At 34.4% G+C, this 16,997-nt stretch overlaps 1 protein-coding gene across 1 annotated transcript; it reads left to right on the plus strand.

The window, feature by feature from the left end:
* Nucleotides 1-575: 575 nt before the first annotated feature.
* Nucleotides 576-11,952, plus strand: LOC149423721 (N-acetylglucosamine-6-phosphate deacetylase). The gene is made up of 5 exons (XM_089632089.1): nt 576-838; nt 2,462-2,736; nt 3,918-4,136; nt 9,108-9,252; nt 9,516-11,952. Exons 1-5 carry the CDS (start codon nt 637-639, stop codon nt 9,899-9,901), a joined length of 1,227 nt encoding a protein of 408 aa, XP_089488215.1. The 5' UTR covers nt 576-636; the 3' UTR covers nt 9,902-11,952.
* Nucleotides 11,953-16,997: the final 5,045 nt, after the last annotated feature.

Below are 16,997 nucleotides of genomic sequence, written 5' to 3' on the forward strand. Positions count from 1 at the left end.
ATAACTACTCTGATCACTGTTATATATGCATGTATAAAGACTGTTTATAACGCTAATAAATAAAATAAAATAAAATAATGTTGAAAAATAATATACTTAAAGTGTAAACAAATACTTGAATAAAAATAAATCAATATTCGCGTTTTCGCTCTCCGCGCCGCACATCAGGAACTAATCTCAGCAAAAAGACGAATCATTTCAACGTAACCAAATTTATAATGTTTAGCCATAAGTCTGTTCTAACATTTTAAGAAAAGGTTCAGCAATCCAATCCTGTTAAAGATATCAGCTTTAAATGATAAAACCGACTTCAAAAAGTGTGGTTTCGGCTGAATATAAATAGAGTTGAAACAACCCGACCAAAGAGGAATGATTTTACATTCAGACAAATTCAAATAAGATAAGTTCCGAAGTTCTTACTCTGTAATTCTAATGGTATTTTAGACATTTTAGGCGCGCCTTTCGGCTGTGCGATTTAAATCAGGCGCCACTCTACTCGTGGCTAATGTCAGGCCGAGCACGGGTTGGCCGATTGTCGTTCTTGGCGTTTTCGTTATCTCTGGACGATTTCTGTCAAGTCCCGCTGACTTTAATTTTGACGTTTCGATCGTAAACATCAAACAGTACACAAACGCAATGACGTTTTCGGAATTGTCTAAATTCACGAATTGCTCGATTCTTCGGGACCACAAAATCATCAGGGAAGATTTGTGGGTTCGTGGTGGGGCCATTGTGGACCCTGAAAAAGTTTTTTTCGCTGAAAAACTTACTGCAGCCAGAGTGTTTGATTGCAAAGGAGCAATAATTTCTCCCGGGTTCATTGATCTCCAAATTAATGGTATGTGTTATTATTTTAATCTGCTATACAATACCATTTTCCGGTTCTTACTTATTTCTTCAGTGAAACCTGAATCTAAACTTTTGTTAATCTCAATCTTTCCTGTTTAGAATCTAATCAGAATTTATTAAATATATTCCTGGTGCATTTAATATGACTGATCGATTTGTGCAGCAGTGAAATAAATTATGTTTTGGTAAACTTGTCGAATTCCGCTGCATGCAAAGATTCTTTAAAAACATCACTTGATTTCAACATGAATAATGGAGACAAGTGAGACAACTATTAAGTTGGGGGTTTAAGTAAACATGCACAAAAAGGGTTTTAGGATGTGAGTTCAGGTTATTTTAATAATTTATGCGTATTTCCTAACCGTCAAACTTAACTTTGATTGAGAAATAATGGATCTTTAATGTATCGTTTATAATCTCCCACGACATTCTAAAAAACGAAGTGCTATTTATATGTGTTTGCGTTGTAAGCGTGCAGCAGAATTCGACAAGTGTATCGATGTTTTTTTTGTTTAAATTTATTACTTTCCATCATTTCATAATTTTCATACTTTATTGTCGATTTGTGAAATAAAACAGGGTTGTTATCTTTATTTGTTTTTAAAATCGTGTCATTTAATCTATTCAGGTCACATTTCTTTATATTATTACTCTACTATATATGCATACTTTATTGTTTATTAACAATATGGCGACAAAATACCTAACAACCTAAGAAGAATTAATTAATAAATGAATTTTTAAACAAAAAATATTGAACTATGACTATTATTTGCAGACGTCATGTCTCACTGTAAACCATTCAATTGATAAGCCTCTCGTTATTTACGACAATAATTACTTAAATATTTTACGATGCTTGAGCCTAACTATTGACAAACATGATAAGATGATGAATGTCGTAGAATATATTATTATTAGTGCATAACTTAATAATATAGCTTTCTATCTTCTCTGTTTAACAAAATGGCTTACTAATGTAATGACCAATAATGATAATACTAGTTATACTTGCTAATAAATTATCAATTATCACCTTTTATTTATGGACATATTGTATTGTTATAGAATAGATAATTATTATTATTAGCTGTTTATCATCTTAGTCATGCACTATAAAACCTGCTTGTATCCCAATAAAAGGTACTCAAGTTGTGGCTTCGTGAAATTTGCACAGATTCTTGTTTTGGTAATTTCAATGTCAAAGCAACTATTTTCAGTTTGCTACATACTTAATTTTAATTATGAACTTTGACGCTTCGAAATATATGGAGGTGTGCACACGAGAAACTTTTTGGTTGCGGCTTCCAGCAACCCCAACTTTATCCGTGGCTGAACAATTATATCTAAAGTCTTTGGAGATTGTTCCGAATTCAAATTGTACACATACTACCATATTTCCTCAAAGTACTACTACCCATACATAAGTTAATACTACACATTACTAATAATTCTACTAGAACTATCTTTCATCTTTCAAATCTTTATGTGCTCCAATTCTTTAATTAATACAGACGAAATAGTTGCCGTAACTAAAGTCTCTCGTCTGCGGGCTGGTCAACTGTTTCCAAATTATAAATAATAAAAACACTTAGGTTTGTGTTTTTTGTAGGTGGATTTGGGATAGATTTCTCTTACGATGTATCTTCAGTTAAGAGCGGCATTAACAAAGTAGCCAAGGGCCTTCTGGCCTGCGGAGTTACATCATTCTGCCCGACGCTGGTGACCTCTCCATCAGATACTTACCATCAGGTGTTGCCGCAGATCAGGAAACACCAGGGCGGGAGACATGGAGCTACCGTTCTCGGAGTACACTTGGAAGGCCCCTTCATCAACAAAGAAAAGAAAGGGGCTCATCCGATTGATTGTATCAGAACACTAGATAAGGTTTGTTCCTCTTAGGCCGTCGCCCCACGGGTTGGTAAAGAATCCACATACACCGAGTGCTGCAATGATGAGGAAAATGTTGCGGGACGAATGCTGCGTTGTCTCTGCACTCGGCAGATATCAAGTTTGAAATGGCTTTAGCCACGATTGGTGACCCCACTACCTTTGGCCTCACGACTGCCATAGTAGGGAGGGGAAGAGAGGGTCAACTGGCTCCAGTCGTTTGGGACAGGTGGAGTTGGGACCTCACATAAAAAAACCTATAATAAAATTATCAATTTTAGTTAAAAATAAACTAAGCAGCGAGGATGGAACGTCACACATCTTCATTATTCATACATTGACTCATGCATACTTTTCTGTTATATCAAATATTTCAGAATAGTTATGTAGCTCCAACTTCTGATATTTCCCATATATTATGATGGTAGTATGTTACACTAGCGCCTCCTAGCGGCACGAATTGTGAGGCTTGGTTTACTTTCATATATTTTAATGGATTTTATAGATGAATTAATATTCTGGGGTATTTGGTTAACATGCCACGACTCAAGTATCAATTCACTTGATTTTGCAACATCTTTCTGAGGTTTCTCAAATTCTTCTTCCAGTCACATAGGTATGTATCATAATACATTATCCTGGCATTGCCCACTCTACGCCCAAATCATCTAAGCATCCTTTTCATTATTTTGTACTTTTCCACTTACATTGGCCTGGCATTCGTTTCAGATCTCCACATTCGTAATACGGTTGTATGTATTGTGTCACACAGTTGCCTCAAGAATCTCATTTCAAAGAATTAAGCTGACTTGGGACGGGTTGTTTCACAGAATTTGAACAGTTGATCAAATTTCGTTAAAATTCAAATTCTGCAAATGTTCTATTTAAGTTATATTATTATCCATGTGTAAAGCAACTGACCCGTAGTGAAATAATAACAGAACTTGAAAAGAAACACCGAACTTGAAATTTGACTTTGAAAGTTGATAAATTCTCTGAAACAAGTAAATTCATAAAATATCATTTCATGAAGAGCTACAATCTTTAAATGGATTTTTTAATATATTATTATGTATTTATTTTGATTTTCAAAATAAGTAGCAAGATGTTTTAAAAAACCTTTGATAACTAACTACTTTAGGTAATTTTTTGTAATTGGGTATGAAATTTTTTTCCAGGGAATCGAAACTGTAAGAAATATGTATGGTTCTCTGGAAGATGTTGTGATTATAACCCTCGCCCCAGAACTTGTAAATTCTGCAGATGTAATTAAAAAGCTCACTGAATGCGAAATTACTGTCTCTGTTGGACATTCCACCGCTGATTTGGCTGAAGGGGAAAAGGCTGTTCGGGCCGGAGCTACATTCATCACACACCTGTTTAATGCCATGTTACCAGTAAGTTACTCTTGATAAGCAATCTCACAACTAAGTTCAAACTCTTATTATCAATCTCACCGAATAAATTAAAAATTATATGTTATAAATATCATTGACTGTTTTCGTGGATCGCTATTTCAGTTGAATGTTGATTTTCCCTATAATTTGGGGAACTTCCCATTGAAATTCCCTATTTTATTTTTAAAAAATATATGATCAATTTTAGAATACACGGATTAACCTGTTAAAGGCCGGAACTAAAATTTTTATTATCCCAAACAATGCTGATTTTGTTCTTCATACATTTTTTCGGAGCATTAAGGTCAAAATCGCATCGCAAATTATTCTAAAAGGATAATATTAGAATGCTTGCATGTTCTCCAGAGACCCATCAGCGTTCCATTGGTTAATTTAACGCTTCATTTATGTAGATGAGTTTTTACGATAAATTGTGTAAAATATAAGTTTGTAAATTTAAATCAAACAAAAGTTAACAAACATCTAAAACAAATCAGTTCTTTTTGCTCTAATTTACGTGTTAACTAATATTCCTGGAAATATGTATGTAAAAGAAATCAATTTCTTTCCGGCGCAAAATGAACATTGGTTGCTTTTTGCTCTAATTTACATATTAACTACTATTCCTGGATATATGTATGTAAAACAAATCAGATTCTTTCCGGCGCAAAATGAACAAAAAAAGCTTTTTGCTCTAATTTACGTATTAACTAAAATTCCTGGAAATACTTATGTAAGAAAATATTAAATCACTTTATGATGGGATATATTTATTTATATAACAATATACGGAACACCTGCAGGATTGCACGTTGTTTTTTTGCCAACATTTGAATTAATAGGGCTACCACAAAAGTAGCTTGGAAACTACATTTTATCAAAAAAAAATTTGCGGTAATTAAACATAAGTGTTTGAACAAAAACTTTTTCGATTCTTCACAATAATAATATTTCCATCTTAAAACCACACCCAGTTTTCAGGTACACTAGAATACACAACCTCAAAACTTTACTCTAAACCTAAACCATTCACAACCCTGACCAATCCGAGGTACACATCACCAAGTATTTATACATGTTGTATACTGAAAAAAGATAATAAATATTTTAATTTGTTTGGATCACCAATTAAGAGATAAAGTTAATAGCTAGATTTAATTGTCAAATAATCATAATGAACAATTTATGATGATCATTTGTATAGCACCGTTTTAGTGAAAAATCACCTCAAGAGCGCTGATTCACTTGATCGTGTCATGTCTTCCTAGGGCGTCCCCGACTTCTTCTATCATTCAGCATCAGAGAACATGCATTTATCTAACATTTTTTCGATGTGCTGTTATGGACACAGGCAACTTCGAAAATGCACAAAACATTAAAAAAAATTCCTCGAGCCCTATTGATAAGCAATCTCACAAGTAAGTTAAAACTCTTAACTTCTCGACTAGTGAGTTTTGGCGAACTTAACTGTACTTGGGAAGTGAGTTTTTTGTTGTTTTAATTTTCTTATTTTTTTGTATATTATCGTAGATTAACTAATGATAATCTTTTATTTGAATAAGAATGTCATCGACATCAATCCACACAAATAACTTACAATGAAATATGATTTAAGATTTTCACGGCCAAAAGTATTTTTGCTATTTGTTTTTGGGGTGTTATGCCGTGTTGCGCTAACTCCTTCTTTAGCCAACGTTTCGGACAGCATTGCAGTGTCCATCATCAGGGCAGATGTGTTATTTTGAAAAATAACACATCTGCCCTGATGATGGACACTGCAATGCTGTCCGAAACGTTGGCTAAAGAAGGAGTTAGCGCAACACGGCATAACACCCCAAAAACAAATAGCAAAAAAACTTACAATGAGTTTTTGTAAAAAAAAAAGGTAATGTTTTCATTGAATTTTAGCTGTGGCCCCACCGTTTCGGCCAGGTTAATATCAATCTCTCAAAAACTCTTAAAAAGCATTCTCACAAGTAAGTTCAAACTCAATAGGTAATCTTACAAGTATGTAGATCTATTTCAATTTCCGATTTCATATCTACACCATAAAGGCATTTTTATTTAATGTTAATTATTTTTATAGATTTTTTAGTATCCATATTGTTAATGGTGTATTATTATAGTTTTTACTAAAATTTAATGATTATTTTAGTATTATTTAAACATGATTTTTTGATATACCTGCATATAGTATCCAGTGCACTAGTTTCATACATTCTCTTTTCTTATTTCTTAGAATTAAAAATAAATTATTGTGTGTTATGTGTGACCGTTTTAAAAGTGGTTTTGATAATTCAGCTTCTTCTTCCTCTTCCTCGGGAAGATACGATACCAACACAATGTATCCTCCATAGCGTTCACGTCGAGACTGAAAATCGTTGTAGTAGTACAAGTGTCTCAGATCGCACGGCTATACATAGTTGTTTCTGTCCTCGCATAGTGTATGGGAGGAGTGGTGGTGTTTGTACAGATACTGTATTTCAAAAAAGGTGCAGGACACAATTTTCATGGCAAGAGCCTTTCAGAGAGTTCAGCAGAAAAGCGTAATGAGTTAATCAATTTAAAGTCAATCGCAGACAGGAATTGAATTCGAGATTTGGATTGAAATTGGATTTACTATTTGACAAAAAGTGATTTAAAACATATTGGGAAAGGAACTGAATGTACTACTAAATAAAACACTTTATTATTACAATAATACAATATTTCGACTTGGAGACTTTGGATGTTTTCAGGTGAATGATTACTTCGTCGGTGGTAGGTTTGAACTGACTTATGACCAAATGTGAGTCTATATTTATAGGGCCAGCCCGGGTCAGGCTCTTGATGAGGATGTGTTTAGTTAGATATTTTTCTTGATTGTTTTGTTGTGGCCAAGGGTGCAAAAATTGCATTCAACAGTTCTATTCAAGTCAGTTCATCTCACCTAAACCATTTAATTTCATTATATAATAAAATGTACACTTTTACATATTAGCTCCATTCTCAACATTTTTGGAATAAATATTTTCTCAAAGAGCCGAAAATACAGGTAGATGTCAGTTTTCAGGTTATTATTTTAGCATATATATATGTTCATTTTTTTATGCTGATATTTATTTACTGGTTGTAATTTTGATCTGTTTACCGTAATTTAGTTTGACGTTATCGGAAATGGAATTATTCTCATTTTGAGATCATTATGGAGGTTTGCTGTGATTGGCTGTCGGTTTTGGGCCAGTGGAAGTTTATATTTTCGTCTGGAGTGGTGAGGGAGCAAGGTAAATATTGGGGCAGTTCCTTAGTCATGGTCATTTCCTCATCTGGTGGCTCCAGAAGATGAAGAGTTAGATGGTTATTTAGATGTGATTCAGAATCTGTTATTTTTGTAGCACGTAATATTTGTTACCAATTAAATATGTCCTTGTCATTATTAAAGGCGCCGGCGCCACGGTATCCTCAAATTGCAGGATGTAGTTATTCACGTAAATTCAAATTTGATTTACCAAATGTCATCTTACAATTTAATCTCACGTTTGATATACATAGGAACGTCACCTTATGTATGCATTTATGACACCAGCTGTCTATCGCCTCACTGACCCAATTTCCAACACTGTCTGCAATTTTTTCCTTTAAAATTTGGTAAATGTTTGTAATTTTGTATCTTTGCATTTTACATAATTTTATTATAATGTATGTATATTATGTATTAAAATTTAACCCAAGTCACTGAATTGGCAATAATATTTACAATCCTATTTATCTGTTTTTAACCAAAAATGCAAATAACAGCATAATAAAAAATATATGCAACATTAAAAGATAAAATTTTCCTGATAGTAACCACTTCCCCGAACATTTTTGCAAATATCCAGTATAAATAGTATATTAGATTGCAATAATGGTCTTGGCATACTTTTTTATTGGAATCTTGATGTATATTTTTTTGTTATCTCACTGATTGTAAAGAAAGAAACCATTATTTCTTTTTATTTGATAATACAATATATATCCAAATTGATAGACTTGCCTTAACATGAAATCCGGGTATCATTTCGACGAGCTGGAGGAAAACCACATGACCATATTTTTGGCACCAGAGGGGTTCGAGAATGCTTTGAATAATCTACCACATCAGACGTAGAACGCCTATAAATGCACATTGAAATAACCAGACCTTGGCAAAGTTCGCTAAAGTCAGGCAACGGTTTGCAACGCAGTCCATTGTGGGACTTTTGTGCGCAAGAATGGAATGTACGTAAAAATCAGGTTGCGTAGCAACCCCAAATATGAATGTGGTGGTAAATTATAACACATTTGTAAAAGTATCTAAAAAAAACATTCAGTTTTGGAAATAAGCCAGAACGTTTGTTCACTGGATTTGCGATTTGTAGTTTTTTACGCAGCTTGCAATTTGCGCATCATTGTAAAAAGGGCTAGTAATTTTATTTCCTAAGACTGAATAATGATATGTAATACAATTCAAGTGGTCTGTATACTATCAAAATCATTTATTGACAAATTACAGAAAGGGATAAAAGCATAAAAGCCCCCTCCGCGCTCCTCGCAAATTGGTTTGTTCCCCTTTCCCTGATGGGCTAGTTTATCAATTTGGATATCTAAGGATAATACGTCAAACTGATTCGAAATATTATTTTCATTTTAACCCCTAGGAGACGGACCCCTACATTTGCAGTGTTAAAGAATCGTGCCGAACTTGTATGTTCATAGGTTAGTTAAAGACAAAAATAAAAAATGACACTTTATCAAGTAGTTCTACTGAATATATACTACTATAATTACTGAAGTTTCTTGTCGGCTCCTACGGGTTAAAATTATCTGCGAGTGCAAAAATTTCTCCGTATCACCCCGGTGAAAGACAACCATTCAGAATCGAAACTTCCCTTGAAATGGCATTAGCCAGATTTGAATAGTTCTACAAATTTAAAGCTTTTAGTTTTTTTAATGAATGTTTATTTTGAATAGTTCCACCACCGGGACCCTGGGCTTGTTGGACTCCTAGCTTCTGACGCTATTCCCCCGGGGCAGCAGATCTACTTTGGTATCATCTCAGATGGAATTCACACTCACCCCGCAGCCCTGCGCATAGCTCACAGGACTCATCCTGATGGTATGCTGTTTATTGGCTTTGGCCAACTCATAGATAATGGAAACAACTTTCGTTGACCCCGCCTATTCCATAGGCAGTGCAGTTTGACGCTTCCGTGCCAATCTCCTTTTGTTTCTATTATTAAGGGGCAACCTTAGCATTACATGTCACATTGCAAACTGAATTCAGATACAGATTCTACTTTTAGAACACCAATAGTTTTGTAATTGAGTTGAATTTATTCATTCTGCTTGTGAAAATAAACCGTAATTGTTATTTTCCAGGTTTGGTTCTAGTAAGTGACGCGATTTCCGCTTTAGGACTATCGGAGGGGCTACATCATATAGGTCAAATGGAAATAGAAGTAAGCGGGGGTAGAGCTTACGTTGCCGGCACCAAAACTCTGTGCGGAAGTATCGCCGCTCTGGACGAATGTGTCAGAGTCTTCCGCCATTCAACCAACTGCTCCACTGAGTACGCCCTGGAGGCCGCCTCCCTACATCCAGCACGAACATTAGGAATACAACATAAAAAGGGATCTCTCTCATTTGGCGCAGATGCAGATTTCATTTGCTTGGGCCAAGATTTAAGCGTTTGGTCGACGTGGATTGCAGGAGAATGCGTCTTTGAAATAAATGACAAAGAAAAATGTTCTTCACAAATATTTTAATATTTTTTTTTGCAATTAATTATTAATATCTTAACACATTGTTGTCGGGACACGGCCTTTGCCGTTTTTCGCGGACTGTCGGTCAACTGCGGGACACGGCAAATGTCGTTTTTGTCGACTGTCGGTTTTTGGCGGGAAACGGCATTATACGGGTTTGTTATCAGTGTGAAATACTATGATTCATAAGTGGAATGGGCTCTTCAATTAGGCGAGACAACCGCAAAAGACTCTTTTTTGACAAGAAGCAATTAAACATATATGAGTTATTGAGTGTTCGCCTTCGACCTTAGGCGACAGTGTTCAATTTACGCGATCAGATTTCACACATCCAGCGATTGTAAAATTGCGGGCATGGCAAATATACATTATTATTTTTTTTATAACTAAATATATGATATGAATAAACATGTTATCTTTTACTTGGAATTTTCAAATATTGAATATTGAATGCTATTTACTGAATATATCAGGTTTTTATATTCAGCTTTGAAATTTGGTGAAATTATGATGTAATCAAAGCAATTATAATTTATTTTTGATGATCAAATGTCATATATGAATCCTTTGAAAATTTTAATTGAAAATATTATTTGGTTTAGAAATTGTGTCAATTTTAGGAAAGCGATATATTTATGCGCTAATCGCGAAAAACACCCGCTATAGGCTAGAGTCTATTGTTTGAAGCGCCCGACTACAATGTGTTAATGTAGATATTTTTTATGCAAATCCATCCATGTTCGTAAAAACGGAGTACAGTGATGGAAAGACATTCCCGTACATTGGATTAATCTAATTTGATTTTTGACAATGTAAAAAAAATTTCGAATGGGATTTATTTAGGTAATGGATTTGTATTACCAATATAATAATACATGGATCATCCTCTTGGCAACAATCATGTAACGAAGTGCCTAGAATAGTAGAACACGAAGTCAGTTTTTAGTAGTCACAGGTGACATCTACATATAGGTATATAAAAACACGCGTATTCGAATGCAACGTTGTGTCAACATTTCAAAGCAATGAGTGAAGAACTTTCTGAGATTTAAGATTTTGAACAAACGAACATTAACATTTTTATTTATACAGATTGTTCAAACATGCCTTAGTTTTATTGCAAACAGAATAGATATAATTTGTTATAACATGCTCTAATTATTTGTAATAATTTTTATTGCCCCTTACTTAGTGGACAATCTTGTTAATCATGCTTTTATATTCTAAAGGAAATTCATTACATCATTTTTTATATCACTGTGCAGCGCTATTCATAAAATTCCTTTTTGGGTGAATTTTTATAATTTATATATCATGAGTTTTTTTTTTCAAAACTGAATTTTCATAGTAATCCAAATGATGTTATCGTTTCGAAGTAGAGATCTACAATTAATATAATAAATACATAATTCATTTGTTACCAGAACTTCTTGTGTTCGTTACATCATTTGGGGTTATTATTCATTTTACAACCCTCAAATAATTTTTTTAAATTTCTTGCTAAAATTTCACAAAAGGTGCAGGCACTACAGAGATATTAGACGTTTTTTGCCAAGAGTCAAAACGAATTAAGAAAAAATTATTTTTAATAAATAAATGTGTATAACTAGTCGAATGATGGCTACGTCTCATCTCTCTAGGCCTTGAGCTATGGCTACCTAAATCTAGGTAGACGATTTTTTCGAATTTATTTATAAATTTCCACAGATCAATTATAAAACCTATGAATATGAGACAAGTGATTAAGTAAAAGTGGATTTATTATTTGGCTTTAAACCACGGTAAGCAGTTTATGTTTCCATATTAATATTCACCGGTATGATTTTTTGAATGAGTGCTGCCGAAAACAAAACCGAATGAATTTCCATCATTTAAGTCAATTATTTTATATATACCTCTTCGCTCGGGTAACATTACAGTCACCTCCAACCCCCCTAAAAATTCAGAAATGAAAATTGATATACATACAAAATAAAATTATTCACAATGCTTTCCGACTGTTTGAATGAGCTTTTACTGTCCAGCTTAGACATTTTTATAAAGAAATTAATATTTTTTTATGTATAAATATGTAATTATAAAATTAATAAAACTTTTTTTTATGTATTTAACTTTGTATTGTTTCTCCTATATCCAAGCATTCCTCAAAAGCCAGCTCTATTATAAAGAACATACAGATCTTCAATGGTATCTGTGCAGGCCATAGACTAAATACAACTAGACAAGCCATAACCATTGAAAAATAACCTCAACACAATTTTGGTTTGGTTCACATGCAAATTTATGAAAAGGCGCACGCATTGTGTCACAATGCGAAATAGGCACTGTGCATTGTGTTTTACCTTTTGTTGGTCTAGATTTAAGCTATTTTGCTTGTCAGCTATGCTGGGCAAGTTCATTTTTTCAATCACAAAAATAAACCAGTTCCAAATATTTCAGATTGTACCTATCGCGGACTTTATTTTATAAAATGTAATCAACTATCTGAATACAAAAAAATATAAGTACCTTACCGATAGATTGAAGGCGGCGCATTAACAAATATCAGAAATTAATAGAATTTCACTAACGACAAGTAAATTTTCTGACGTCATCTTTCAAACTAGTCACAATCATGACGTCATGCAGTGTGTTATACGCTTTTAACGAATACATATAAACAATACTACATGGCACGAGCCTGCCACATGATAATTATTGATGTGTTGGTTAAAATCACGCGTTTTTACTTGATATGCGCAAAAAACTTTAAAAGTATGGGTTATTTTTTAGTCTTGTCTCTAATTTCGGGTTGTATTAAGTCCACAATTATTTGCGTGTTAAATTATATGAAAAAATCGCGTCGTTGAGTAATTTATTTTATGTTTACTATTTTAATTACATTTTTCTTTTCATTGCAAAAAATATATATTACAAAGTATTTATATATATCTTACACTTACCTTTTTTATTATAACTATTGCTGTAGATGTGATGAAGGTGGTGGAAGATATGTTACATGAAAAGGAACGTTCATGTAGGCTTAAAATGTTAGGTACAGGAATAAATATTTTCTATATACATTCCGATAATTATTCTTAAAATGTCTTATTTTCGCTTAGGTTTTCCCACAAACCGAGTAAAAATTGAGAAATGGATATAAGCAATCCGGATGCAATTTTGTGAAAATAACCGGGTAATATTTATTATATATATATTGTATATTTACAAATACGGAAAAAAAGAGTATTTGCTAATTTATTTTAAAAAAGCGGATTGCAGGCCTTTAACGAACGAATGAACAGGTTTCTGGTTGAACTTTTAGTAAATTTCGAATTCATTAATTATCACGATGTTGGAACAGAGTTTTTCTAATTTATTTAAAAAAGGGATTGCAGGCCCTTAACGAATGAATTAACAGGTTTCCTGTTAAATTGTTAGTAAATTTCGAATACATTAATTATCACGATATCGGAACACATTGACCGTACCATCATCAGGAAACCATGTGTGCTCAAATCATTTTCATCCCAAACGTTTAGACTGCAATTTCATTCAGGTCCTTTATAATCTTTGAGCATGCTGTGTGGAAGAGAGAATGTAATATACCCACAAATTAGGTATCGTTGCTTAATCTGAGAAAGGTTATTTTAATTACTGGTTGTTATTATCTAGCTTTGATTAAGCACCATCTATATATTTCACAAAAATGGCACTACAAAAATAAACCGAATAGGCATTTCTCTGAAATCGTATGACATTACAGCAGTTAATATAGGAAATAAATGTCAATCCTACCCGATTGGCATGCATTTGGCAAGGTTGTTGGCGCGGTTCACTCCAATCCTTTGGGAAGGAAGGTACACAATCATATATTTTTTTAACACAATGTAAAAATGTAAAAGCTTATTTAATGGGCATAAATAAATTGATATTATTACCATGAGACCCCCACCCTCCCTTGTCCCACCCCACCACACCCTCTCTGAAGCTCTGTCCTCGTCTACTTTGATTTCTCTCGCTTTATTTTAATATTATATTTTATACATTATTAATGTTTGTACCTAGACTAGTTTTGTACAATGCTGTCTTATAAACCTAACAAAGCGGTTAAAAACAAAACAACTTTTCGTTTGATTAAAGTGTCAAGCCACAAAGTAAACGCTTTCTTTGTTAATTATTTACTATTTTACATAAATAATTTTGTAAATTCATAAAACCTACTCAATAGTAAATATGTGTTCGTTTCCCGTTTTGGTTCAACATGTAGTGTACAGAATCCAAAACTTAAAATGTGAAAATAAAAATCATTTTGTGTTATTTATTAGTCCTTTACCTGATTCAGACCTGGTTTAGCAAAAAAATGTTAGTTTGGTGACGGCTTTGTATTCAAATTACAACAACAACTCGGTAAAAAATGAACGCTGTTCCTTGGTTTCGCTTACGAGTTTGAACGCTTGTACAAGGAGTTTAAACAGAGTTGGGTTGTTAAGTTCATCTCCATATTTGTGACGTACGCTATGTGATGTCATTTTTAAAATGGATTTAACTAGACAGGGCTAATCTAGTATAATACATCAATGGTGCAGGCCATTGGATAGAGCAGGGCTTCCCTAACTGTGAGTCGCGACGCCCCGGGGCGCCGCGGGATCATCCCAGGGGCGTCGTGAGGCAATCTTTATAGCGTCTTCCACACGCACACTTCGGAGCGACTATCCTCACCATCAACACTTTCGACAGCAGAAGAAGAACAGTTAATAGAATTGTCCTGTGACTCCAGCCTTAAGCTGCAATATAATAATGATAAGCTACTTGAATTTTGGAGCTCAGTTTATCAAGAATATCGTTCCATCAGCACTGCAGCGTTAAGGGTTTTATTACCGTTTGCGACGATTTTTTGTCACCGGGGGGGGGGGGGGGGGGGTCGCAAAAATATGGCAACTTCCCAAGGGCGTCACAGTTGAAAAAAGTTTGGGAAGCCCTGGGATAGAGAATAACTGCAGACGGGCAAAAAACAATAGAACTTTCCGACTAAAAACAACCGCCATGCGTACTAGTCTAACGGCCACTTGACCTGTGACGGCTATACTCCTGGTAGAAGCATTCAAAAGGTACAGGTTGATATGCATTCGTGCCCGTCTTACGTCGTCGTCCTCGTACTCGTCATTTTGACGAACGTTAGCTACCCAGGCTTAATAATCCTATTAACTTTAATGAAAGATACAAATCTGATGCGAGATCAAAGCGCGTCTGTTCCCATCAGGCTTCGTAACTTTAACTTCCTCTTTTTTTAAAAATCTATTTGAAGTCGTCCGGAAAAAAAAATCGCACCATTTAACCCACACACAGGAATGCCCAAAGAAGAGCGATGTTTAGAAAGTGAAGAGACAGTAATTGACACAGATGGCGGGTTAAAGAACTAGGGTGTCAATTCATTGTCACTCGGTTCTTTGTTAGGATGATTGATGATGGTGAGTATTGTACACTGTGGGGTGTAAAAAAATTACATTTTTTTGGTAGACGGTTCTTTTGTTATTCTGCAGTAATAAACTTTCAAAATCAAAATCTGTTGTCTGGCTCTTCCAAAGTTTTTTCAACAAAATGATTTTACAAATATGTATTTCCGAGATTGCATGTTTTTTGTGTCATTTCATATACGGTTCACTGACATATGAAAGTTTTCCTTAGTGGTGGCTGATAACTGACAACCTTCAGCTCACTGCTAGTATTTGACGTGGGCTAATGAATCCTATTAATCTATCTCACACACCACCTCACCACTGGTGTAATCAGTTACATCTTTACTTAGATCTCACACCCACCGAACCTAAGAAAACAAGCTGTATATCAGGTGCTGTCCTATGGGCGGGGTGTGTTTTAGAAGCAGTATCAAACTTTCAGTTCAGACACATCGTCGCTGTTAAATCAAACCGGCATATGTGCAAAAATTGAGCTTTTGAGTTGTTGGTGTCAAAAAATTTCTTTTTTTCCCTTCTATACTTATGTCGAACCGGCATATCGTATAGTTGAATAAAAATCCGTCGGATGGCGTTGAGCTGGTATGCATTTACGCGAAAATCGCAATTTTTTTAGCAGAAGACAGATCTATTCTGCAATACGCCAGTTGCATCAAAACTTTCAAGGGGAAAGACGTCCATCATGTAAGTAAAACTGAATTATCTCACAATAGTACATTTTTATTGTTACTCAGATATGACTTATTGGCAGATAGTCCGGTTTACATTTAACATAAGCGTTTATAGCAGCCCCACTAAAACAAACCGGCATATATGCCAAAATGTCTGTTTCCGAGTAAAATTTCTCCCGGTTAAAAAAATAAATTAAAAGAGGCAAATTTAATAAAAGAACTTTAGCAAAGAAGATGCAAAACTGCAGTGAGGAATACGAGTCTAAAACCCGTGGAAGAGTGAACCAACTAAGCATGAAGCCTCTTTGCCACAACTGTAAACTCAAGTGAACTGAAAAAATTGATGAAAACTATCTGAAAGAAATTTTTGGAATGTTTTTTTGGAATGGGAGACTTGCAAAGACAAAGAGAATTCATAAAAGGTAGCACACAGGCAGTTGTTCCCAAGTATAGGAGGATGCTAACAATTAAAAAAAAAAACTTTTGTCCTATCGGACAGAGCTATTCGTACAACCTTTGAAAAAACAGACAAAAACATAAAAGTTAGATAAAGAACTTGTGAAGAGTGCAAAGGTTCACATAGAAAAAATTCCCAGAAGTCCTAGGTATTAATGCACATCTCAAAGTTTTCGGGAGTATATCGATGGTGGAAAATCTATCGTCGAACTTCACAGAGATTATCTAAAAGAAAGAAAGGAGTCAAACCTTGCAGGAATCAGCTACTACCAGTACAGAGATTTTTCAGTCATACAACCTTTCTTTTTTCACACCGAAGAAAGATCAGTGTGATGTTTGTCTCATTTACCAAAACACGAAACAAAATACGAGAGAATATGATATTGGAATCCATAAAAGGACTTGTCCAGACGAAGGACTTGTCCGTCGTAGCAGAATACGACCTACAGGCAGTGCTGTCATGTCCGCAGGGGGAGGCGTCTTCCTACTACTACATTTCAAAGCTAGCCGTTTACA

This window comes from Hesperophylax consimilis, chromosome 5, assembly GCF_061612785.1.
Source record: "Hesperophylax consimilis isolate HC1 chromosome 5, BYU_Hcon_1.0, whole genome shotgun sequence".
In the NCBI taxonomy this organism is placed as follows: domain Eukaryota; kingdom Metazoa; phylum Arthropoda; class Insecta; order Trichoptera; family Limnephilidae; genus Hesperophylax; species Hesperophylax consimilis.

Bases quoted from the DNA above. Each gene is read 5' to 3' on its own strand.
- LOC149423721 (XM_089632089.1), top strand. From the start codon at position 637: ATGACGTTTTCGGAATTGTCTAAATTCACGAATTGCTCGATTCTTCGG. The intron at 2,737-3,917 runs GTTTGTTCCTCT...ATTTTTTTCCAG, and splicing joins GTATCAGAACACTAGATAAG to GGAATCGAAACTGTAAGAAA. The intron at 4,137-9,107 runs GTAAGTTACTCT...TATTTTGAATAG, and splicing joins TGTTTAATGCCATGTTACCA to TTCCACCACCGGGACCCTGG.